Here is a 27,325-nt window from a genome sequence, read left to right on the forward strand (position 1 = left end):
GGTATTAGTAGTGGTGGTGGTGGTATTAGTAGTGGTGGTGGTGGTATTAGTAGTGGTGGTGGTGGTATTAGTAGTGGTGGTGGTGGTATTAGTAGTGGTAGTAGTAGTGGTGGTGGTGGTAGTAGTAGTGGTGGTGGTATTAGTAGTGGTGGTGGTGGTATTAGTAGTATTAGTAATGGTGGTGGTAGTAGTAGTAGTAGTAGTAGTAGTGGTGGTGGTGGTGGTGGTGGTAGTAGTGGTGGTGGTGGTGGTATTAGTAGTGGTGGTGGTGGTATTAGTAGTAGTAGTAGTGGTGGTATTAGTAGTAGTGGTAGTAGTAGTAGTGGTGGTGGTGGTGGTGGTAGTGGTTACAGTGGTAGTGGTGGTGGTGGTAGTGGTGGTAGTATTAGTAGTGGTGGTGGTATAAGTAGTGGTATTAGTAGTAGTATTAGTAGTGGTAGTAGTAGTAGTAGTGGTAGTGGTAGTGGTAGTGGTAGTAGTAGTAGTGGTGGTGGTGGTAGTAGTATTAGTAGTGGTGGTGGTGGTGGTGGTGGTGGTAGTAGTGGTGGTGGTAGTATTAGTAGTAGTAGTGGTGGTGGTAGTAGTAGTATTAGTAGTGGTGGTATTAGTAGTGGTGGTGGTGGTGGTGGTGGTGGTAGTAGTAGTGGTGGTGGTAGTATTAGTAGTAGTAGTGGTGGTGGTAGTAGTAGTATTAGTAGTGGTGGTAGTAGTAGTATTAGTGGTGTTATTAGTAGTGGTGTTGGTATTAGTAGTGGTATTAGTAGTAGTAGTGGTGGTGGTAGTAGTAGTGGACCCACCGGGTGGTAGTAGTAGTAGTGATAGTAGTAGTAGTAGTAGTGGTGGGGGTGGTAGTAGTAGTGGTGGTGGTGGTGGTTTTGGTAGTGGTATTAGTAGTGGTGGTGGTATTAGTAGTGGTATTAGTAGTAATAGTAGTAGTAGTAGGAATAGTAGTAGTAGTGGTGGTAGTAGTGGTGGTGGTAGTAGTAGTAGGAATAGTAGTAGTAGTGGTGGTATTAGTAGTAATAGTAGTAGTAGTAGGAATAGTAGTAGTAGTAGTGGTGGTAGTAGTGGTGGTGGTAGTAGTAGTAGGAATAGTAGTAGTGGTAGGAATAGTAGTAGTAGTGGTGGTAGTAGTGGTGGTGGTAGTAGTAGTAGGAATAGTAGTAGTAGTAGGAATAGTAGTAGTAGTAGGAATAGTAGTAGTATTAGGAATAGTAGTAGTAGTGGTAGTAGTAATAGTGGTGGTAGTAGTAGTAGGAATAGTAGTGGTGGTAGTAGTAGTAGTTCAGAGGTCTCCTCTCTTCCTCTAGTAGTGGTAGTAGTGGTACTAGTAGTGGTAGTAGTTCAGAGGCCTCCTCTCTTCCTCTTGTGGTAGTAGTAGTAGTAGTCCAGGGGCCTCCTCTCTTCCTCTAGTAGTAGTAGTAGTCCAGGGGCCTCCTCTCTTCCTCTAGATGTAGTAGTAGTAGTCCAGGGGCCTCCTCTCTTCCTCCAGTAGTAGTAGTAGTAGTGGTAGTAGTAGTAGTGGTGGTAGTAGTCCAGGGGCCTCCTCTCTTCCTCTAGTAGTAGTAGTAGTTGTAGTAGTCCAGGGGCCTCCTCTCTTCCTCTAGTAGTAGTAGTAGTTGTAGTAGTCCAGGGGCCTCCTCTCTTCCTCTAGTAGTAGTAGTAGTTGTAGTAGTAGTAGTCCAGGGGCCTCCTCTCTTCCTCTAGTAGTAGTAGTAGTAGTAGTAGTAGTAGTCCAGGGGCCTCCTCTCTTCCTCTAGTAGTAGTAGTAGTAGTGGTAGTAGTCCAGGGGCCTCCTCTCTTCCTCTAGTAGTAGTAGTAGTAGTGGTAGTAGTCCAGGGGCCTCCTCTCTTCCTCTAGTAGTGGTAGTAGTAGTAGTAGTAGTAGTGGTAGTAGTCCAGGGGCCTCCTCTCTTCCTCTAGTAGTGGTAGTAGTAGTAGTGGTAGTAGTCCAGGGGCCTCCTCTCTTCCTCCAGTAGTAGTAGTAGTTGTAGTAGTCCAGGGGCCTCCTCTCTTCCTCTAGTAGTAGTAGTAGTTGTAGTAGTCCAGGGGCCTCCTCTCTTCCTCCTGTAGTAGTAGTAGTCCAGGGGCCTCCTCTCTTCCTCTAGTAGTAGTAGTAGTTGTAGTAGTAGTAGTAGTAGTAGTAGTAGTAGTGGTAGTAGTCCAGGGGCCTCCTCTCTTCCTCTAGTAGTAGTAGTAGTAGTAGTAGTGGTAGTAGTCCAGGGGCCTCCTCTCTTCCTCCAGTAGTAGTAGTAGTGGTAGTAGTGGTAGTAGTCCAGGGGCCTCCTCTCTTCCTCTAGATGTAGTGGTAGTAGTCCAGGGGCCTCCTCTCTTCCTCTAGATGTAGTGGTAGTAGTAGTAGTCCAGGGGCCTCCTCTCTTCCTCTAGATGTAGTGGTAGTAGTAGTAGTCCAGGGGCCTCCTCTCTTCCTCTAGTAGTAGTGGTAGTAGTAGTAGTCCAGGGGCCTCCTCTCTTCCTCTAGATGTAGTGGTAGTGGTAGTAGTCCAGGGGCCTCCTCTCTTCCTCTAGATGTAGTGGTAGTAGTAGTAGTCCAGGGGCCTCCTCTCTTCCTCCAGTAGTAGTGGTAGTAGTCTAGGGGCCCTCCTCTCTGCCTGTAGTAGTAGTAGTAGTGGTGGTAGTAGTAGTGGTAGTAGTAGTAGTGGTAGTGATAGTAGTCTAGGGGCCCTCCTCTCTGCCTGTAGTAGTAGTAGGGTTGGTAGTGGTAGTGGTAGTGGTAGTAGTAGTAGTAGTAGTCTAGGGGCCTCCTCTCTTCCTCCAGTGGTGGTGGTGGTAGTAGTAGTAGTAGTGGTGGTAGTAGTAGTAGTAGTACTAAGTCAGACAGCAGGGTAATGGTACCGCTAAGTCAGACAGCAGGGTAACGGTACCACTAAGTCAGACAGCAGGGTAATGGTACCACTAAGTCAGACAGCAGGGTAATGGTACCACTAAGTCAGACAGCAGGGTAACGGTACCACTAAGTCAGACAGCAGGGTAACGGTACCACTAAGTCAGACAGCAGGGTAACGGTACCACTAAGTCAGACAGCAGGGTAACGGTACCACTAAGTCAGACAGCAGGGTAATGGTACCACTAAGTCAGACAGCAGGGTAATGGTACCACTAAGTCAGACAGCAGGGTAACGGTACCACTAAGTCAGACAGCAGGGTAACGGTACCACTAAGTCAGACAGCAGGGTAACGGTACCACTAAGTCAGACAGCAGGGTAACGGTACCACTAAGTCAGACAGCAGGGTACTGGTACCACTAAGTCAGACAGCAGGGTAATGGTACCACTAAGTCAGACAGCAGGGTACTGGTACCACTAAGTCAGACAGCAGGGTAACGGTACCACTAAGTCAGACAGCAGGGTAACGGTACCACTAAGTCAGACAGCAGGGTAACGGTACCACTAAGTCAGACAGCAGGGTAACGGTACCACTAAGTCAGACAGCAGGGTAACGGTACCACTAAGTCAGACAGCAGGGTAACGGTACCACTAAGTCAGACAGCAGGGTAACGGTACCACTAAGTCAGACAGCAGGGTAACGGTACCACTAAGTCAGACAGCAGGGTAACGGTACCACTAAGTCAGACAGCAGGGTAACGGTACCACTAAGTCAGACAGCAGGGTAACGGTACCACTAAGTCAGACAGCAGGGTAACGGTACCACTAAGTCAGACAGCAGGGTAACGGTACCACTAAGTCAGACAGCAGGGTAACGGTACCACTAAGTCAGACAGCAGGGTAACGGTACCACTAAGTCAGACAGCAGGGTAACGGTACCACTAAGTCAGACAGCAGGGTAACGGTACCACTAAGTCAGACAGCAGGGTAACGGTACCACTAAGTCAGACAGCAGGGTAACGGTACCACTAAGTCAGACAGCAGGGTAACGGTACCACTAAGTCAGACAGCAGGGTAATGGTACCTTTGTCAATAATGCATACCTTCTTTTCCATTGTGGATCAGTCTCGGTGGTGGTGACATCCTGAAACCCCTTGGTGTGTCTGTCCTCCTGTCACTAACCAACACCGTCCTCGGTGTGTCTGTCCTCTCTCGTCATCCTCTACAGGGTCACTACACCCGCGCCCAAGCCAACAGCCCCAGACCAGTCATGAACTCCTCAGGCGGGGCGGTGAAGCAGGGGTCAGGGGTCACCACCCAGCAGCAGCAGGGTCAAGGTCAGGGCGGGTCCCAGAGCCATCAGGCCTCGGCGCAGCACTCCCCTTGCCAGGAACAGCCGCTGCAGCGACACGGTCCTCGCCTCTCCAGGAGGAAGGGATCTGACAGCAGTGTCCCTGATGATGACGCCAAGGGAGACGACGTGGACGGTAAGCAGGGAGAGGAGGTGAGGAGGAGTGTTATGATGGTGAAGATACAACAAGAGGTGAGGAGATCACGGACGCTAGAGGAATTTCACCTGTTTTACTTCTGGGACTGTGTGGTCAAGCTGTTCCATTGACCTGAGATGAGTAGAGCTCTGAAAGCATTTATCAGGACACTGCCTTGGGAAAGCTTTATCAGGACACTGCCTTGGGAAAGCTTTAGCAGGACACTGCCTTGGGAAAGCTTTATCAGGACACTGCCTTGGGAAAGCTTTATCAGGCCACTGCCTTGGGAAACCTTATGCAGGACATTGCCTTGGGAAAGCTTTGGCAGGACACTGCCTTGGGAAAGCTTTAGCAGGACACTGCCTTGGAAAAGCTTTAGCAGGCCACTGCCTTGTGAAAGCCTCAGCAGGACACTGCCTTGGGAAAGCCTCAGCAGGACACTGCCTTGGGAAAGCCTCAGCAGGACACTGCCTTGGGAAAGCTTTATCAGGACACTGCCTTGGGAAAGCTTTATCAGGACACTGCTTTGGGAAAGCTTTAGCAGGACACTGCCTTGGGAAAGCTTTAGCAGGACACTGCCTCGGGAAAGCCTTAGCAGGACACTGCCTCGGGAAAGCCTTAGCAGGACACTGCCTCGGGAAAGCCTTAGCAGGACACTGCCTTGGGAAAGCCTCAGCAGGACACTGCCTCGGGAAAGCTTTAGCGGGACACTGGCTCGGGAAAGCTTTAGCGGGACACTGCCTCGGGAAAGCTTTAGCGGGACACTGCCTCGGAAGAGCTTTAGCGGGACACTGCCTCGGGAAAGTATTCAGACCCCGTGACTTTTTAACATGTTGATATGTTACAGCCTTATTCAAAAATTGATCAAATGTCCCTCATCAATCTACACACAATGACAAAGCAAAAACAGGTTTTTAGAAATGTTTTCAAATGTATTATAAATTTAAAAAAAGATTACATTTACATAAGTATTCAGAACCTTTACTCAGTACTTTGTTGAAGCACCTTTGGCAGCGATTACAGCATCAAGTCTTCTTGGGCGCATTACTCGCTGCTCTGGGAGCATTACTCGCTGCTTTGGGAGCATTACTCGCTGCTCTGGGAGCATTACTCCCTGCTCTAGGAGCATTGCACTCGGAGCATAACTCACTGCTCTAGGAGCATTACTCCCTGCTCTAGGAGCATTACTCGCTGCTCTAGGAGCATTACTCCCTGCTCTAGGAGCATTACTCCCTGCCCTAGGAGCATTACTCCCTGCTCTAGGAGCATTACTCCCTGCCCTAGGAGCATTACTCGCTTCTCTGGGAGCATTACTCGCTGCTCTGGGAGCATTACTCGCTGCTCTGCGAGCCTTAGTCGCATCTCTGGGAGCCTTAGTCGCTGCTCTGGGAGCCTTAGTCCCTGCTCTGGGAGCCTTAGTCACTACTCTGGGAGCCTTAGTCCCTGCTCTGGGAGCCTCAGTCCCTGCTCTGGGAGCCTCAGTCCCTGCTCTGGGAGCCTCAGTCCCTGCTCTGGGAGCCTCAGTCCCTGCTCTGGGAGCCTCAGTCCCTGCTCTGGGAGCCTCAGTCCCTGCTCTGGGAGCCTTAGTCCCTGCTCTGGGAGCCTTAGTCCCTGCTCTGGGAGCCTTAGTCCCTGCTCTGGGAGCCTTAGTCCCTGCTCTGGGAGCCTTAGTCGCTGCTCTGGGAGCCTTAGTCGCTGCTCTGGGAGCCTCATTCCCTGCTCTGGGAGCCTGTCGCTGCTCTGGGAGCATTACTCGCTGCTCTGGGAGCATTACTCGCTGCTCTGGGAGCATTACTCGCTGCTCCGGGAGCATTACTCGCTGCTCCGGGAGCGTCTGTCCATGCTCCGGGAGCGTCTGTCCATGCTCCGGGAGCGTCTGTCCCTGCTCCGGGAGCGTCTGTCCCTGCTCCGGGAGCGTCTGTCCCTCCTCTGGGAGCGTCAGTCGCTGCTCCGGGAGCCTCAGTCGCTGCTCTGGGAGCCTCAGTCGCTGCTCTGGGAGCCTCAGTCGCTGCTCTGGGAGCCTCAGTCGCTGCTCTGGGAGCCTTAGTCGCTGCTCTGGGAGCCTTAGTCGCTGCTCTGGGAGCCTTAGTCGCTGCTCTGGGAGCCTTAGTCGCTGCTCTGGGAGCCTTAGTCGCTGCTCTGGGAGCCTTAGTCCCTGCTCTCGGAGCCTTAGTCCCTGCTCTCGGATCCTTAGTCCCTGCTCTGGGAGCCTTAGTCCCTGCTCTGGGAGCCTTAGTCCCTGCTCTGGGAGCCTTAGTCCCTGCTCTGGGAGCCTTAGTCCCTGCTCTGGGAGCCTTAGTCCCTGCTCTGGGAGCCTTAGTCCCTGCTCTGGGAGCCTTAGTCCCTGCTCTGGGAGCCTTAGTCGCTGCTCTGGGAGCCTCAGTCCCTGCTCTGGGAGCCTCAGTCGCTGCTCTGGGAGCCTTAGTCGCTGCTCTGGGAGCCTTAGTCCCTGCTCTGGGAGCCTTAGTCGCTGCTCTGGGAGCCTCAGTCCCTGCTCTGGGAGCCTCAGTCGCTGCTCTGGGAGCCTTAGTCCCTGCTCTGGGAGCATTACTCGCTGCTCTGGGAGCCTTAGTCGCTGCTCTGGGAGCCTTAGTCGCTGCTCTGGGAGCCTTAGTCGCTGCTCTGGGAGCCTTAGTCGCTGCTCTGGGAGCCTCAGTCCCTGCTCTGGGAGCCTCTGTCCCTGCTCTGGGAGCCTCAGTCCCTGCTCTGGGAGCCTCGGTCGCTGCTCTGGGAGCCTCAGTCGCTGCTCTGGGAGCCTCAGTCCCTGCTCTGGGAGCCTTAGTCCCTGCTCTGGGAGTCTCAGTCCCTCATCTGTCACATGATCTAACTATATTTACACCTGTTCTGAAAGGCCCCAGGGTCTGCAACACCACTAAGCAAGGGGCACCACCAAGCAAGCAGTGCTATGAAGACCAAGGAGCTCTCCAAACAGGTCAGGGACAAAGTTGTGGAGAAGTACAGATCAGGGTTGTTTTTTTAAATATATGAATCTTTGAACATCCCACGGAGCACCATTAAATCCATTATTAGAAAATGGAAAGAATATGGCACCACAACAAACCTGCCAAGAGAGGGCTTCCCACCAAAACTCACGGACCAGGCAAGGATGGCATTAATCAGAGGCAACAAAGAGACCAAAGATAACCCTGAAGGAACTGCAAAGCTCCACAGCAGAGATTGGAGTATATGTCCATAGGACCACTTTCAGCCGTACACTCCACAGAGCTGGGCTTTTTCGGAAGAGTGGCCAGAAAAAAAGCCATTGCTTAAAGTGTTCGCCAAAAAGCATGTGGGAGACTGCCCAAACATATGGAAGAAGGTACTCTGGTCAGACGAGACAAAAATGTAGCTTTTTGGCCATCAAGGAAAACGCTATGTCTGGTGCAAACCCAACACCTCATCACCCGGAGAACACCATCCCACAGTGAAGCATGGTGGTGGCAGCATCATGCTGTGGGAATGTTTTTCATCGGCAGGGACTGGGAAACTGGTCAGAATTGAAGGAATGATGGATGGCGCTAAATACAGGGAAATTCTTGAGGGAAACCTGTTTCAGTCTTCCAGAGATTTGAGACTGGGACGGAGGTTCACCTTCCAGCAGGACAATGATCCTAAGCATACTGCTAAAGCAACACTCGAGTGGTTTATGGGGAAACAGCTAAATGTCAAAGTCCAGACCTCAATCCAATTGAGTATCTGTGGTATGACTTAAAGATTGCTGTACACCAGCGGAACCCATCGAACTTGAAGGAGCTGGAGCAGTTTTGCCTTGAAGAATGGGCAAAAATCACAGTGGCTAGATGTGCAAAGCTTATGGAGACATACCCCAAGAGACTTGCAGCTGTAATTGCTACAAAAGGTATCTCTACAAAGTATTGACTTTGGGGGGAGTGAATAGTTATGCACGCTCAAGTTTTCCGTTTTTTTGTCTTATTTCTTGCTCGTATCATAATAAAAAATATTTTGCGTCTTCAACGTGGTAGGCGCGTTGTGTAAATCAAATGATACCAACCCACCAAAAATCTATTTTTATTCCAGGTTGTAAGGCAACAAAATAGGAAAAATGCCAAAGGGGGTGAATACTTTACCAAGCCACTGTATAGTGCACTACTTCAGACCAGGGCTCGTAGTGCACTACTTCAGACCAGGGCTCGTAGTGCACTACTTCAGACCAGGGCTCATAGTGCACTACTTCAGACCAGGGCTCGTAGTGCACTACTTCAGACCAGGGCTCGTAGTGCACTACTTCAGACCAGGGCTCGTAGTGCACTACTTCAGACCAGGGCTCGTAGTGCACTACTTCAGACCAGGGCTCGTAGTGCACTACTTCAGACCAGGGCTCGTAGTGCACTACTTCAGACCAGGGCTCGTAGTGCACTACTTCAGACCAGGGCTCGTAGTGCACTACTTCAGACCAGGGCTCGTAGTGCACTACTTCAGACCAGGGCTCGTAGTGCACTACTTCAGACCAGGGCTCGTAGTGCACTACTTCAGACCAGGGCTCGTAGTGCACTACTTCAGACCAGGGCTCGTAGTGCACTATGTAAGGAATAGGACTGATGCGGTGTACTGTACATTCTGCTGCTTGTCATTTAGACTTCAAATATATTCTCCTCTGATTCATCTCTCCAGACTTGTAATATATTCTCCTCCTATGATTCATCTCTCCAGACTTGTTTAAAAGTACGAGCAGCAAGCAGGTGGCTGTGAAAAAGAGGAGGAAAGCGGAGGAGGAAGAGGAGAAGAAATCCGTTTTGAAAAGACTGAGAAGCGAGACTATAGTGAGGTCTGACTTCTCTGAGAGCAGTGACTCTGAGATGTCTACCAAGAGAACCAGGACGGCCTCCTCTTCCTCAGAGCAGAACTCAGAGGAGGAGCTAACAGGAAAGACCGTCCAGGAGGTGCACAAGAGCCAGAGTCGTAAGACTGGGAAGGAGTCTGCTCTGACAGGAAGTCTCTCCCCCTGGGGTGAGGAGCTTCAGAAGGCGGCCGACAGGGAGCAGAGGTCATCCCTGCGACTACCTCAGCAACAGGGGGAACGGTCTCCACTGCAACAGCGCCTGGCCCCTCCCCTGTCCTCCTCCTCCTCCTCCCAGGGCTCTGCCCCCTCTGAGGGCCAAGGGGAGAGCATCGTGGAGAACAACAGCACTATGAAAGCCCTCTGCCAGACACATCCTCAGTCCAAGAACCAGTACACCAGCGCTGAGGTGGTCTCCAGGACCCAGACTCCCTCTCAGTATATAATCGACATCACAGCAGAGGACGCTAACGCACACATGGCCTCCCGGGAGAACTCTGAGGCCGTCTCGGCCCTGCTGGCCTCCCAGAATCCATCTGAGCCCTCCTACCTCTCGGAGCCCAGCAGACATTTGGTGCTAAACCCCTCTTTGGCCCCTCCCTCTCCCCTTCGTAAGAGCCCCTCGGAGTGTGACCTTAGGAACCAGCCTCCCTCAGTGTCAGAGAGTGACCTTAGGAACCAGCCTCTCTCAGTGTCAGAGTGTGACCTTAGGAACCATCCTCCCTCAGTGTCAGAGAGTGACCTTAGGAACCATCCTCCCTCAGTGTCAGAGAGTGACCTTAGGAACCAGCCTCTCTCAGTGTCAGAGTGTGACCTTAGGAAACATCCTCCCTCAGTGTCAGAGAGTGACCTTAGGAACCATCCTCCCTCAGTGTCAGAGTGTGACCTTAGGAACCATCCTCCCTCAGTGTCAGAGAGTGACCTTAGGAACCATCCTCCCTCAGTGTCAGAGAGTGACCTTAGGAACCAGCCTCTCTCAGTGTCAGAGTGTGACCTTAGGAACCATCCTCCCTCAGTGTCAGAGAGTGACCTTAGGAACCATCCTCCCTCAGTGTCAGAGAGTGACCTTAGGAACCAGCCTCTCTCAGTGTCAGAGTGTGACCTTAGGAACCATCCTCCCTCAGTGTCAGAGTGTGACCTTAGGAACCAGCCTCCCTCAGTGTCAGAGTGTGACCTTAGGAACCATCCTCCCTCAGTGTCAGAGTGTGACCTTAGGAACCATCCTCCCTCAGTGTCAGAGTGTGACCTTAGGAACCATCCTCCCTCAGTGTCAGAGTGTGACCTTAGGAACCATCCTCCCTCAGTGTCAGAGTGTGACCTTAGGAACCATCCTCCCTCAGTGTCAGAGTGTGACCTTAGGAACCATCCTCCCTCAGTGTGCAGGAAGCCAGAAGTAAAGCAGCACATAGTTGGCATCCTGGGCAGTAAGATGGAGTTAGTCCATTCAGTGGTGATCAGACCTATAGCATCAGTCAGTGAGTCTGCTGCTGTAGTAGAGAGAGAGAAGCAGCTCTATTCCTCCATGTTGCCCTGCTTTAAGAACGCCTCATTGGCTGATGAGGCCAGGAAGTCGTACAAGCTAAGCCCCTCCCCTGATGTCCCCAAGCCCCTCCCCTCCCCAGAGGCCCTCTGCTCCCCTGACACCATCAAGTCTAAAACACAGAGTGTTCTGGAGACTGGGTCTAAACCCAAGCCCCTCCCCTCCCCAGAGGTGTCCAAGCATAAAGGCCGTTACCCGGACAACCCCCCTCGCTCCAGCTTTAAGCCCGTCCTGGCCCGAGGGACTGAGTCGCCAGGGTCTTGCACTAAGAGTCCGCTAATCATCGATAAGAACGAGCATTTCACCGTGTACCGGGACCCTGCGCTTGTCCGTCCCAACCAGGAGTCCAACCGCGTGTCCTATCTGCACCCCCAGCTCCACCCCCTCCACGCCCCCTCCCACGCCTCCTGCCTCACCTCCCACCTCCTGCCCTCCTCCCACCTCCTCTCCGGGGTACTCTCTGGCCTGCCTCCAGGCCCCCTGCTGGGGGGTCATCCCCGACTAGACTCCTCAGGGCTGGGGCACCTGGGACTAGCCCATCACCATCCTGTCTCTCAGCCCCAGACACACAGCCTCACCTCAGCCTCATACAACCAGCTGGGTCTGTACCCAATCATCTGGCAGTACCCCAATAAGACCCGCTCCTATCCCCCAGGACTCAACCTGCCCGGGTCCAAGTGGGTGCACCCCGAAAACACTGTCAACTCTGAGACCAACATGAGGAGGGTGAGTACCAAACACCCACATTCTATTATGACTTCAACCTAGCAACTGTAGCATAGCAACTGTGATCATCTTGTCAGTTTAAACAGCTAGCTGCTGTAGCAACTGTGATCATGTTGTCAGTTTAAACAGCTAGCTGCTGTAGCATAGCAACTGTGATCATGTAGTCAGTTTAAACAGCTAGCTGCTGTAGCATAGCAACTGTGATCATGTAGTCAGTTTAAACAGCTAGCTGCTGTAGCATAGCAACTGTGATCATGTTGCCAGTTTAAACAGCTAGCTGCTGTAGCATAGCAACTATGATCATGTTGCCAGTTTAAACAGCTAGCTGCTGTAGCATAGCAACTGTGATCATCTTGTCAGTTTAAACAGCTAGCTGCTGTAGCATAGCAACTGTGATCATGTTGTCAGTTTAAACAGCTAGCTGCTGTAGCATAGCAACTGTGATCATCTTGTCAGTTTAAACAGCTAGCTGCTGTAGCATAGCAACTGTGATCATGTTGTCAGTTTAAACAGCTAGCTGCTGTAGCATAGCAACTGTGATCATCTTGTCAGTTTAAACAGCTAGCTGCTGTAGCATAGCAACTATGATCGTGTTGCCAGTTTAAACAGCTAGCTGCTGTAGCATAGCAACTATGATCATGTTGTCAGTTTAAACAGCTAGCTGCTGTAGCATAGCAACTGTGATCATGTTGCCAGTTTAAACAGCTAGCTGCTGTAGCATAGCAACTATGATCGTGTTGCCAGTTTAAACAGCTAGCTGCTGTAGCATAGCAACTATGATCATGTTGTCAGTTTAAACAGCTAATTGCTGTAGCATAGCAACTGTGATCATGTTGCCAGTTTAAACAGCTAGCTGCTGTAACATAGCAACTGTGATCATGTTGTCAGTTTAAACAGCTAATTGCTGTAGCATAGCAACTGTGATCATGTTGCCAGTTTAAACAGCTAGCTGCTGTAACATAGCAACTGTGATCATGTTGCCAGTTTAAACAGCTAGCTGCTGTAGCATAGCAACTATGATCATGTTGTCAGTTTAAACAGCTAGCTGCTGTAGCATAGCAACTGTGATCATCTTGTCAGTTTAAACAGCTAGCTGCTGTAGCATAGCAACTGTGATCATGTTGCCAGTTTAAACAGCTAGCTGCTGTAGCATAGCAACTATGATCATGTTGTCAGTTTAAACAGCTAGCTGCTGTAGCATAGCAACTATGATCATGTTGCCAGTTTAAACAGCTAGCTGCTGTAGCATAGCAACTGTGATCATGTTGTCAGTTTAAACAGCTAGCTGCTGTAGCATAGCAACTGTGATCATGTTGTCAGTTTAAACAGCTAGCTGCTGTAACATAGCAACTGTGATCATGTTGCCAGTTTAAACAGCTAGCTGCTGTAGCATAGCAACTATGATCATGTTGCCAGTTTAAACAGCTAATTGCTGTAGCATAGCAACTGTGATCATGTTGCCAGTATAAACAGCTAGCTGCTGTAACATAGCAATTATGATCATGTTGTCAGTTTAAACAGCTAGCTGCTGTAGCATAGCAACTATGATCATGTTGCCAGTTTAAACAGCTAATTGCTGTAGCATAGCAACTGTGATCATGTTGCCAGTATAAACAGCTAGCTGCTGTAACATAGCAACTATGATCATGTTGCCAGTTTAAACAGCTAGCTGCTGTAGCATAGCAACTATGATCATGTTGCCAGTTTAAACAGCTAGCTGCTGTAGCATAGCAATTATGATCATGTTGTCAGTTTAAACAGCTAGCTGCTGTAGCATAGCAACTGTGATCATGTTGTCAGTTTAAACAGCTAGCTGCTGTAGCATAGCAACTGTGATCATGTTGTCAGTTTAAACAGCTAGCTGCTGTAGCATAGCAACTGTGATCATGTAGTCAGTTTAAACAGCTAGCTGCTGTAGCATAGCAACTGTGATCATGTTGCCAGTTTAAACAGCTAGCTGCTGTAGCATAGCAACTATGATCATGTTGTCAGTTTAAACAGCTAGCTGCTGTAGCATAGCAACTGATCATGTTGTCAGTTTAAACAGCTAGCTGCTGTAGCATAGCAACTGATCATGTTGTCAGTTTAAACAGCTAGCTGCTGTAGCATAGCAACTGTGATCATGTTGCCAGTTTAAACAGCTAGCTGCTGTAGCATAGCAACTATGATCATGTTGCCAGTTTAAACAGCTAGCTGCTGTAGCATAGCAACTATGATCATGTTGTCAGTTTAAACAGCTAGCTGCTGTAGCATAGCAACTGATCATGTTGTCAGTTTAAACAGCTAGCTGCTGTAGCATAGCAACTGTGATCATGTTGTCAGTTTAAACAGCTAGCTGCTGTAGCATAGCAACTATGATCATGTTGCCAGTTTAAACAGCTAGCTGCTGTAGCATAGCAACTATGATCATGTTGTCAGTTTAAACAGCTAGCTGCTGTAGCATAGCAACTGATCATGTTGTCAGTTTAAACAGCTAGCTGCTGTAGCATAGCAACTGTGATCATGTTGTCAGTTTAAACAGCTAGCTGCTGTAGCATAGCAACTGTGATCATGTTGTCAGTTTAAACAGCTAGCTGCTGTAGCATAGCAACTGTGATCATGTTGCCAGTTTAAACAGCTAGCTGCTGTAGCATAGCAACTGTGATCATGTTGCCAGTTTAAACAGCTAGCTGCTGTAGCATAGCAACTGATCATGTTGTCAGTTTAAACAGCTAGCTGCTGTAGCATAGCAACTATGATCATGTTGTCAGTTTAAACAGGGTCTGACCCTGTCTGCCTCTCTGACCCTGTCTGTCTCTCTGGGTCTGACCCTGTCTGCCTCTCTGGGTCTGACCCTGTCTGCCTCTCTGGGTCTGACCCTGTCTGCCTCTCTGGATGTTGTGGGTCTGACCCGGTCTGTCTCTCTGGGTCTGACCCGGTCTGCCTCTCTGGGTCTGACCCTGTCTGCCTCTCTGGGTCTGACCCTGTCTGCCTCTCTGGGTCTGACCCTGTCTGCCTCTCTGGGTCTGACCCTGTCTGCCTCTCTGGGTCTGACCCTGTCTGCCTCTCTGGGTCTGACCCTGTCTGCCTCTCTGGGTCTGACCCTGTCTGCCTCTCTGGGTCTGACCCTGTCTGCCTCTCTGGGTCTGACCCTGTCTGCCTCTCTGGGTCTGACCCTGTCTGCCTCTCTGGGTCTGACCCTGTCTGCCTCTCTGGGTCTGACCCTGTCTGCCTCTCTGGGTCTGACCCTGTCTGCCTCTCTGGGTCTGACCCTGTCTGCCTCTCTGGGTCTGACCCTGTCTGCCTCTCTGGGTCTGACCCTGTCTGCCTCTCTGGATGTTGTGGGTCTGACCCGGTCTGTCTCTCTGGGTGTTGTGGGTCTGACCCGGTCTGTCTCTCTGGGTGTTGTGGTTCTGACCCGGTCTGCCTCTCTGGGTCGGACCCTGTCTGCCTCTCTGGGTCGGACCCTGTCTGCCTCTCTGGGTCGGACCCTGTCTGCCTCTCTGGGTCGGACCCTGTCTGCCTCTCTGGGTCGGACCCTGTCTGCCTCTCTGGGTCGGACCCTGTCTGCCTCTCTGGGTCGGACCCTGTCTGCCTCTCTGGGTCGGACCCTGTCTGCCTCTCTGGGTCGGACCCTGTCTGCCTCTCTGGGTCGGACCCTGTCTGCCTCTCTGGGTCGGACCCTGTCTGCCTCTCTGGGTCGGACCCTGTCTGCCTCTCTGGGTCTGACCCTGTCTGCCTCTCTGGGTCTGACCCTGTCTGCCTCTCTGGGTCTGACCCTGTCTGCCTCTCTGGGTCTGACCCTGTCTGCCTCTCTGGGTCTGACCCTGTCTGCCTCTCTGGGTCTGACCCTGTCTGCCTCTCTGGGTCTGACCCTGTCTGCCTCTCTGGGTCTGACCCTGTCTGCCTCTCTGGGTCTGACCCTGTCTGCCTCTCTGGGTCTGACCCTGTCTGCCTCTCTGGGTCTGACCCTGTCTGCCTCTCTGGGTCTGACCCTGTCTGCCTCTCTGGGTCTGACCCTGTCTGCCTCTCTGGGTCTGACCCTGTCTGCCTCTCTGGGTCTGACCCTGTCTGCCTCTCTGGGTCTGACCCTGTCTGCCTCTCTGGGTCTGACCCTGTCTGCCTCTCTGGGTCTGACCCTGTCTGCCTCTCTGGGTCTGACCCTGTCTGCCTCTCTGGGTCTGACCCTGTCTGCCTCTCTGGGTCTGACCCTGTCTGCCTCTCTGGGTCTGACCCTGTCTGCCTCTCTGGGTCTGACCCTGTCTGCCTCTCTGGGTCTGACCCTGTCTGCCTCTCTGGGTCTGACCCTGTCTGCCTCTCTGGGTCTGACCCTGTCTGCCTCTCTGGGTCTGACCCTGTCTGCCTCTCTGGGTCTGACCCTGTCTGCCTCTCTGGGTCTGACCCTGTCTGCCTCTCTGGGTCTGACCCTGTCTGCCTCTCTGGGTGTTGTGGGTCTGACCCTGTCTGCCTCTCTGGGTCTGACCCTGTCTGCCTCTCTGGGTCTGACCCTGTCTGCCTCTCTGGGTCTGACCCTGTCTGTCTCTCTGGGTCTGACCCTGTCTGCCTCTCTGGGTCTGACCCTGTCTGTCTCTCTGGGTCTGACCCTGTCTGTCTCTCTGGATGTTGTGGTTCTGACCCTGTCTGCCTCTCTGGGTCTGACCCTGTCTGTCTCTCTGGGTCTGACCCGGTCTGTCTCTCTGGGTGTTGTGGTTCTGACCCGGTCTGTCTCTCTGGGTCTTGTGGTACCAGAACACGGCCAGCCCTTGGCTACACCACCCGGTCCCTGTCTCCTCCTCTGACAGTCTGGACCTACTGAGCCACATCCCGGTCCCCGTCCGACCAGCCAGCGCCGACCCCCATCCCCACCGGTCAGAACCACACCGCTCGGACCCCCACCCCCACCGGTCAGAACCACACCGCTCGGACCCACACCGGCTCATCAAGATCAACCCCCACGCCAGCCCCCCCCTGGCCAAGACCGCTGGAGATCTTCACAAGGAGTGAGTCTGTGTTCAATTCACACACACACACACACACACACACACACACACACACACACACACACACACACACACACACACACACACACACACACACACACACACACACACACTCACTCACTCACAGTAGACACACACACACACACACACACACACACACACACACACACACACACACACACACACACACACACACACACACACACAGTAGACACACACACACACACACACACACACTCACAGTAGACACACACACACACACACACTCACAGTAGACACACACACACACACACACACACACACACACTCACAGTAGACACACACACTCACAGTAGACACACACACACACACACACACACACACACACACACACACACACACACACACACACAGTAGACACACACACACACACAGTAGACACATACACATACACACACTCACAGTAGACACACACACACACACACAGTAGACACACACAGTAGACACACTCACTCACTCACTCACTCACAGTAGACACACTCACTCACTCACTCACTCACAGTAGACACACACACACACACACACACACACACACACACACACACACACACACACACACACACACACACACACACACACACACACACACACACACACACACACACACACACACACACTCACAGTAGACACACACACACACACACACACACACACAGTAGACACACACATACACACACTCACAGTAGACACACACACACACACACACAGTAGACACACTCACTCACTCACTCACTCACAGTAGACACACTCACTCACTCACTCACTCACTCACAGTAGACACACTCACTCACTCACTCACAGTAGACACACTCACTCACTCACTCACTCACAGTAGACACACACACACACACACACACACACACACACACACACACACACACACTCACAGTAGACACACACACACACACACACACACACACACACACTCACAGTAGACACACACAGGGAACAGGGTGCCATTTTATCTGATCCAGTCACCACGTTAGGACATAGTTCTAAACAGCAGTGAAACCAATGCTGTTATACACCATGTCCTAGTTATTCCTACTGAGAGCTGTTCTACACCATGTCCTAGTTATTCCTACTGAGAGCTGGTATACACCATGTCCTAGTTATTCCTACTGAGGGCTGTTCTACCCTATGTCCTAGTTATTCCTACTGAGAGCTGTTATATACCATGTCCTAGTTATTCCTACTGAGAGCTGTTCTGCTGTTATACACCATGTCCTAGTTATTCCTACTGAGGGCTGTTCTGCTGTTATACACCATGTCCTAGTTATTCCTACTGAGGGCTGTTCTGCTGTTATACACCATGTCCTAGTTATTCCTACTGAGGGCTGTTCTACACCATGTCCTAGTTATTCCTACTGAGAGCTGTTATATACCATGTCCTAGTTATTCCTACTGAGAGCTGTTCTGCTGTTATACACCATGTCCTAGTTATTCCTACTGAGGGCTGTTCTGCTGTTATACACCATGTCCTAGTTATTCCTACTGAGGGCTGTTCTGCTGTTATACACCATGTCCTAGTTATTCCTACTGAGGGCTGTTCTGCTGTTATACACCATGTCCTAGTTATTCCTACTGAGGGCTGTTATGCTGTTATACACCATGTCCTAGTTATTCCTACTGAGAGCTGTTATACACCATGTCCTAGTTATTCCTACTGAGGGCTGTTCTGCTGTTATACACCATGTCCTAGTTATTCCTACTGAGGGCTGTTCTGCTGTTATACACCATGTCCTAGTTATTCCTACTGAGGGCTGTTCTGCTGTTATACACCATGTCCTAGTTATTCCTACTGAGGGCTGTTCTGCTGTTATACACCATGTCCTAGTTATTCCTACTGAGGGCTGTTCTGCTGTTATACACCATGTCCTAGTTATTCCTACTGAGAGCTGTTCTACACCATGTCCTAGTTATTCCTACTGAGGGCTGTTCTGCTGTTATACACCATGTCCTAGTTATTCCTACTGAGGGCTGTTCTGCTGTTATACACCATGTCCTAGTTATTCCTACTGAGGGCTGTTCTGCTGTTATACACCATGTCCTAGTTATTCCTACTGAGAGCTGTTCTACACCATGTCCTAGTTATTCCTACTGAGGGCTGTTCTGCTGTTATACACCATGTCCTAGTTATTCCTACTGAGGGCTGTTCTGCTATTATACACCGTGTCCTAGTTATTCCTACTGAGGGCTGTTCTGCCTGCTGTTATACACCATGTCCTAGTTATTCCTACTGAGGGCTGTTCTGCTGTTATACACCATGTCCTAGTTATTCCTACTGAGGGCTGTTCTGCTGTTATACACCATGTCCTAGTTATTCCTACTGAGGGCTGTTCTGCTGTTATACACCATGTCCTAGTTATTCCTACTGAGGGCTGTTCTGCTATTATACACCATGTCCTAGTTATTCCTACTGAGGGCTGTTCTGTCTGCTATTATACACCATGTCCTAGTTATTCCTACTGAGGGCTGTTCTGCTGTTATACACCATGTCCTAGTTATTCCTACTGAGGGCTGTTCTGCTATTATACACCATGTCCTAGTTATTCCTACTGAGGGCTGTTCTGCTATTATACACCATGTCCTAGTTATTCCTACTGAGGGCTGTTCTGTCTACTATTATACACCATGTCCTAGTTATTCCTACTGAGGGCTGTTCTGCTGTTATACACCATGTCCTAGTTATTCCTACTGAGGGCTGTTATGTCTACTATTATATACCATGTCCTAGTTATTCCTACTGAGGGCTGTTCTGCTATTATACACCATGTCCTAGTTATTCCTACTGAGGGCTGTTCTGCTGTTATACACCATGTCCTAGTTATTCCTACTGAGGGCTGTTCTGCTATTATACACCATGTCCTAGTTATTTCTGCTGAGGGCTGTTCTTACTGCTATTATACACCATGTCCTAGTTATTCCTACTTAGGGCTGTTCTGTCTGCTATTATACACCATGTCCTAGTTATTCCTACTGAGGGCTGTTCTGCTGTTATACACCATGTCCTAGTTATTCCTACTGAGGGCTGTTCTGCTATTATACACCATGTCCTAGTTATTCCTACTGAGGGCTGTTCTGCTATTATACACCATGTCCTAGTTATTCCTACTGAGGGCTGTTCTGCTATTATACACCATGTCCTAGTTATTCCTACTGAGGGCTGTTCTGCTGTTATACACCATGTCCTAGTTATTCCTACTGAGGGCTGTTCTGTCTGCTATTATACACCATGTCCTAGTTATTCCTACTGAGGGCTGTTCTGTCTGCTATTATACACCATGTCCTAGTTATTCCTACTGAGGGCTGTTCTGTCTGCTGTTACACACCATGTCCTAGTTATTCCTACTGAGGGCTGTTCTGCTATTATGCACCATGTCCTAGTTATTCCTACTGAGGGCTGTTCTGCTGTTATACACCATGTCCTAGTTATTCCTACTGAGGGCTGTTATGTCTACTATTATATACCATGTCCTAGTTATTCCTACTGAGGGCTGTTCTGCTATTATACACCATGTCCTAGTTATTCCTACTGAGGGCTGTTCTGCTGTTATACACCATGTCCTAGTTATTCCTACTGAGGGCTGTTCTGCTATTATACACCATGTCCTAGTTATTTCTGCTGAGGGCTGTTCTTACTGCTATTATACACCATGTCCTAGTTATTCCTACTTAGGGCTGTTCTGTCTGCTATTATACACCATGTCCTAGTTATTCCTACTGAGGGCTGTTCTGCTGTTATACACCATGTCCTAGTTATTCCTACTGAGGGCTGTTCTGCTATTATACACCATGTCCTAGTTATTCCTACTGAGGGCTGTTCTGCTATTATACACCATGTCCTAGTTATTCCTACTGAGGGCTGTTCTGCTATTATACACCATGTCCTAGTTATTCCTACTGAGGGCTGTTCTGCTGTTATACACCATGTCCTAGTTATTCCTACTGAGGGCTGTTCTGTCTGCTATTATACACCATGTCCTAGTTATTCCTACTGAGGGCTGTTCTGTCTGCTATTATACACCATGTCCTAGTTATTCCTACTGAGGGCTGTTCTGTCTGCTGTTACACACCATGTCCTAGTTATTCCTACTGAGGGCTGTTCTGCTATTATGCACCATGTCCTAGTTATTCCTACAGAGGGCTGTTCTGCTATTATACACCATGTCCTAGTTATTTCTACTGAGGGCTGTTCTGCTATTATACACCATGTCCTGGTTATTCCTACTGAGGGCTGTTCTGCTGTTATATACCATGTCCTAGTTATTCCTACTGAGGGCTGTTCTGCTGTTATACACCATGTCCTAGTTATTTCTACTGAGGGCTGTTCTGCTATTATACACCATGTCCTGGTTATTCCTACTGAGGGCTGTTCTGCTGTTATATACCATGTCCTGGTTATTCCTACTGAGGGCTGTTCTGTCTGCTGTTATACACCATGTCCTAGTTATTCCTACTGAGGGCTGTTCTGCTGTTATACACCATGTCCTAGTTATTCCTACTGAGGGCTGTTCTGCTATTATACACCATGTCCTAGTTATTTCTACTGAGGGCTGTTCTGCTATTATACACCATGTCCTAGTTATTCCTACTGAGGGCTGTTCTGCTATTATACACCATGTCCTAGTTATTCCTACTGAGGGCTGTTCTGCTATTATACACCATGTCCTAGTTATTCCTACTGAGGGCTGTTCTGCTGTTATACACCATGTCCTAGTTATTCCTACTGAGGGCTGTTCTGTCTGCTATTATACACCATGTCCTAGTTATTCCTACTGAGGGCTGTTCTGTCTGCTATTATACACCATGTCCTAGTTATTCCTACTGAGGGCTGTTCTGTCTGCTGTTACACACCATGTCCTAGTTATTCCTACTGAGGGCTGTTCTGCTATTATGCACCATGTCCTAGTTATTCCTACAGAGGGCTGTTCTGCTATTATACACCATGTCCTAGTTATTTCTACTGAGGGCTGTTCTGCTATTATACACCATGTCCTGGTTATTCCTACTGAGGGCTGTTCTGCTGTTATATACCATGTCCTAGTTATTTCTACTGAGGGCTGTTCTGCTATTATACACCATGTCCTGGTTATTCCTACTGAGGGCTGTTCTGCTGTTATATACCATGTCCTGGTTATTCCTACTGAGGGCTGTTCTGTCTGCTGTTATACACCATGTCCTAGTTATTCCTACTGAGGGCTGTTCTGCTGTTATACACCATGTCCTAGTTATTCCTACTGAGGGCTGTTCTGCTATTATACACCATGTCCTAGTTATTTCTACTGAGGGCTGTTCTGCTATTATACACCATGTCCTGGTTATTCCTACTGAGGGCTGTTCTGCTGTTATACACCATGTCCTAGTTATTCCTACTGAGGGCTGTTCTGCTGTTCCACACCATGTCCTAGTTATTCCTACTGAGGGCTGTTCTGCTATTATACACCATGTCCTGGTTATTTCTACTGAGGGCTGTTCTGCTGTTATACACCATGTCCTAGTTATTCCTACTGAGGGCTGTTCTGCTATTATACACCATGTCCTAGTTATTTCTACTGAGGGCTGTTCTGCTATTATACACCATGTCCTGGTTATTCGTACTGAGGGCTGTTCTGCTGTTTACACCATGTCCTAGTTATTCCTACTGAGGGCTGTTCTGCTATTATACACCATGTCCTGGTTATTCGTACTGAGGGCTGTTCTGCTATTATACACCATGTCCTAGTTATTCCTACTGAGGGCTGTTCTGTCTGCTATTATACACCATGTCCTAGTTATTCCTACTGAGGGATGTTCTGTCTGCTATTATACACCATGTCCTAGTTATTCCTACTGAGGGCTGTTCTGTCTGCTATTATACACCATGTCCTAGTTATTCCACCTGAGGGCTGTTCTGCTATTATACACCATGTCCTAGTTATTCCTACTGAGGGCTGTTCTGTCTGCTGTTATACACCATGTCCTAGTTATTCCTATTGAGGTATGTTCTGCTGTTATACACCATGTCCTAGTTATTCCTACTGAGGGCTGTTCTGTCTGCTATTATACACCATGTCCTAGTTATTCCAACTCGGGGCTGTTCTGCTATTATACACCATGTCCTAGTTATTCCTACTGAGGGCTGTTCTGCTGTTATACACCATGTCCTAGTTATTCCTACTGAGGGATGTTCTGCACCATGTCCTAGTTATTCCTACTGAGGGCTGTTATACACCATGTCCTAGTTATTCCTACTGAGGGCTGTTCTGCCTGCTGTTATACACCATGTCCTAGTTATTCCTACTGAGGGCTGTTCTGCTATTATACACCATGTCCTAGTTATTCCTACTGAGGGCTGTTCTGCTATTATACACCATGTCCTAGTTATTCCTACTGAGGGCTGTTCTGCTGTTATACACCATGTCCTAGTTATTCCTACTGAGGGCTATTCTGCTGTTATACACCATGTCCTAGTTATTCCTACTGAGGGCTGTTCTGCTGTTATACACTATGTCCTAGTTATTCCTACTGAGGGCTGTTTTGCTGTTATACACCATGTCCTAGTTATTCCTACTGAGGGCTGTTCTGCTGTTATACACCATGTCCTAGTTATTCCTACTGAGGGCTGTTCTGCTGTTATACACCATGTCCTAGTTATTCCTACTGAGGGCTGTTCTGCTGTTATTCACCATGTCCTAGTTATTCCTACTGAGGGCTGTTCTGCACCATGTCCTAGTTATTCCTACTGAGGGATGTTCTGCTGTTATACACCATGTCCTAGTTATTCCTACTGAGGGCTGTTATACACCATGTCCTAGTTATTCCTACTGAGGGATGTTCTGCTGTTATACACCATGTCCTAGTTATTCCTACTGAGGGCTGTTCTGCTGTTATACACCATGTCCTAGTTATTCCTACTGAGGGCTGTTCTGCTGTTATACACCATGTCCTAGTTATTCCTACTGAGGGCTGTTCTGCTGTTATACACCATGTCCTAGTTATTCCTACTGAGGGCTGTTCTGCTGTTATTCACCATGTCCTAGTTATTCCTACTGAGGGCTGTTCTGCACCATGTCCTAGTTATTCCTACTGAGGGATGTTCTGCTGTTATACACCATGTCCTAGTTATTCCTACTGAGGGCTGTTATACACCATGTCCTAGTTATTCCTACTGAGGGATGTTCTGCTGTTATACACCATGTCCTAGTTATTCCTACTGAGGGCTGTTCTGCCTGCTGTTATACACCATGTCCTAGTTATTCCTACTGAGGGCTGTTCTGCTGTTATACACCATGTCCTAGTTATTCCTACTGAGGGCTGTTCTGCTGTTATACACCATGTCCTAGTTATTCCTACTGAGGGCTGTTCTGCTGTTATACACCATGTCCTAGTTATTCCTACTGAGGGCTGTTCTGCTATTATACACCATGTCCTAGTTATTCCTACTGAGGGCTGTTCTGTCTGCTATTATACACCATGTCCTAGTTATTCCTACTGAGGGCTGTTCTGCTGTTATACACCATGTCCTAGTTATTCCTACTGAGGGCTGTTCTGCTATTATACACCATGTCCTAGTTATTCCTACTGAGGGCTGTTCTGCTATTATACACCATGTCCTAGTTATTCCTACTGAGGGCTGTTCTGTCTACTATTATACACCATGTCCTAGTTATTCCTACTGAGGGCTGTTCTGCTGTTATACACCATGTCCTAGTTATTCCTACTGAGGGCTGTTATGTCTACTATTATATACCATGTCCTAGTTATTCCTACTGAGGGCTGTTCTGCTATTATACACCATGTCCTAGTTATTCCTACTGAGGGCTGTTCTGCTGTTATACACCATGTCCTAGTTATTCCTACTGAGGGCTGTTCTGCTATTATACACCATGTCCTAGTTATTTCTGCTGAGGGCTGTTCTTACTGCTATTATACACCATGTCCTAGTTATTCCTACTTAGGGCTGTTCTGTCTGCTATTATACACCATGTCCTAGTTATTCCTACTGAGGGCTGTTCTGCTGTTATACACCATGTCCTAGTTATTCCTACTGAGGGCTGTTCTGCTATTATACACCATGTCCTAGTTATTCCTACTGAGGGCTGTTCTGCTATTATACACCATGTCCTAGTTATTCCTACTGAGGGCTGTTCTGCTATTATACACCATGTCCTAGTTATTCCTACTGAGGGCTGTTCTGCTGTTATACACCATGTCCTAGTTATTCCTACTGAGGGCTGTTCTGTCTGCTATTATACACCATGTCCTAGTTATTCCTACTGAGGGCTGTTCTGTCTGCTATTATACACCATGTCCTAGTTATTCCTACTGAGGGCTGTTCTGTCTGCTGTTACACACCATGTCCTAGTTATTCCTACTGAGGGCTGTTCTGCTATTATGCACCATGTCCTAGTTATTCCTACTGAGGGCTGTTCTGCTGTTATACACCATGTCCTAGTTATTCCTACTGAGGGCTGTTATGTCTACTATTATATACCATGTCCTAGTTATTCCTACTGAGGGCTGTTCTGCTATTATACACCATGTCCTAGTTATTCCTACTGAGGGCTGTTCTGCTGTTATACACCATGTCCTAGTTATTCCTACTGAGGGCTGTTCTGCTATTATACACCATGTCCTAGTTATTTCTGCTGAGGGCTGTTCTTACTGCTATTATACACCATGTCCTAGTTATTCCTACTTAGGGCTGTTCTGTCTGCTATTATACACCATGTCCTAGTTATTCCTACTGAGGGCTGTTCTGCTGTTATACACCATGTCCTAGTTATTCCTACTGAGGGCTGTTCTGCTATTATACACCATGTCCTAGTTATTCCTACTGAGGGCTGTTCTGCTATTATACACCATGTCCTAGTTATTCCTACTGAGGGCTGTTCTGCTATTATACACCATGTCCTAGTTATTCCTACTGAGGGCTGTTCTGCTGTTATACACCATGTCCTAGTTATTCCTACTGAGGGCTGTTCTGTCTGCTATTATACACCATGTCCTAGTTATTCCTACTGAGGGCTGTTCTGTCTGCTATTATACACCATGTCCTAGTTATTCCTACTGAGGGCTGTTCTGTCTGCTGTTACACACCATGTCCTAGTTATTCCTACTGAGGGCTGTTCTGCTATTATGCACCATGTCCTAGTTATTCCTACAGAGGGCTGTTCTGCTATTATACACCATGTCCTAGTTATTTCTACTGAGGGCTGTTCTGCTATTATACACCATGTCCTGGTTATTCCTACTGAGGGCTGTTCTGCTGTTATATACCATGTCCTAGTTATTCCTACTGAGGGCTGTTCTGCTGTTATACACCATGTCCTAGTTATTTCTACTGAGGGCTGTTCTGCTATTATACACCATGTCCTGGTTATTCCTACTGAGGGCTGTTCTGCTGTTATATACCATGTCCTGGTTATTCCTACTGAGGGCTGTTCTGTCTGCTGTTATACACCATGTCCTAGTTATTCCTACTGAGGGCTGTTCTGCTGTTATACACCATGTCCTAGTTATTCCTACTGAGGGCTGTTCTGCTATTATACACCATGTCCTAGTTATTTCTACTGAGGGCTGTTCTGCTATTATACACCATGTCCTAGTTATTCCTACTGAGGGCTGTTCTGCTATTATACACCATGTCCTAGTTATTCCTACTGAGGGCTGTTCTGCTATTATACACCATGTCCTAGTTATTCCTACTGAGGGCTGTTCTGCTGTTATACACCATGTCCTAGTTATTCCTACTGAGGGCTGTTCTGTCTGCTATTATACACCATGTCCTAGTTATTCCTACTGAGGGCTGTTCTGTCTGCTATTATACACCATGTCCTAGTTATTCCTACTGAGGGCTGTTCTCTCTGCTGTTACACACCATGTCCTAGTTATTCCTACTGAGGGCTGTTCTGCTATTATGCACCATGTCCTAGTTATTCCTACAGAGGGCTGTTCTGCTATTATACACCATGTCCTAGTTATTTCTACTGAGGGCTGTTCTGCTATTATACACCATGTCCTGGTTATTCCTACTGAGGGCTGTTCTGCTGTTATATACCATGTCCTAGTTATTTCTACTGAGGGCTGTTCTGCTATTATACACCATGTCCTGGTTATTCCTACTGAGGGCTGTTCTGCTGTTATATACCATGTCCTGGTTATTCCTACTGAGGGCTGTTCTGTCTGCTGTTATACACCATGTCCTAGTTATTCCTACTGAGGGCTGTTCTGCTGTTATACACCATGTCCTAGTTATTCCTACTGAGGGCTGTTCTGCTATTATACACCATGTCCTAGTTATTTCTACTGAGGGCTGTTCTGCTATTATACACCATGTCCTGGTTATTCCTACTGAGGGCTGTTCTGCTGTTATACACCATGTCCTAGTTATTCCTACTGAGGGCTGTTCTGCTGTTCCACACCATGTCCTAGTTATTCCTACTGAGGGCTGTTCTGCTATTATACACCATGTCCTGGTTATTTCTACTGAGGGCTGTTCTGCTGTTATACACCATGTCCTAGTTATTCCTACTGAGGGCTGTTCTGCTATTATACACCATGTCCTAGTTATTTCTACTGAGGGCTGTTCTGCTATTATACACCATGTCCTGGTTATTCGTACTGAGGGCTGTTCTGCTGTTTACACCATGTCCTAGTTATTCCTACTGAGGGCTGTTCTGCTATTATACACCATGTCCTGGTTATTCGTACTGAGGGCTGTTCTGCTATTATACACCATGTCCTAGTTATTCCTACTGAGGGCTGTTCTGTCTGCTATTATACACCATGTCCTAGTTATTCCTACTGAGGGATGTTCTGTCTGCTATTATACACCATGTCCTAGTTATTCCTACTGAGGGCTGTTCTGTCTGCTATTATACACCATGTCCTAGTTATTCCACCTGAGGGCTGTTCTGCTATTATACAC

General features: G+C 48.6%; 1 protein-coding gene across 1 annotated transcript in view; it reads left to right on the forward strand.

Moving 5' to 3' along the window:
- Positions 1-27,325, forward strand: part of jmjd1cb (jumonji domain containing 1Cb) — a 341,652-nt gene that overhangs the window by 207,583 nt on the left and 106,744 nt on the right. Inside the window, exons 8-10 of the mRNA XM_055936592.1 lie at positions 4,073-4,331; positions 9,003-11,395; positions 16,124-16,374. Coding sequence (XP_055792567.1) covers positions 4,073-4,331; positions 9,003-11,395; positions 16,124-16,374 — 2,903 coding nt within the window. The remainder of the gene's footprint in view (positions 1-4,072; positions 4,332-9,002; positions 11,396-16,123; positions 16,375-27,325) is intronic.

The sequence above is a fragment of the Salvelinus fontinalis genome, chromosome 1 (assembly GCF_029448725.1).
Source record: "Salvelinus fontinalis isolate EN_2023a chromosome 1, ASM2944872v1, whole genome shotgun sequence".
NCBI lineage: Eukaryota > Metazoa > Chordata > Actinopteri > Salmoniformes > Salmonidae > Salvelinus > Salvelinus fontinalis.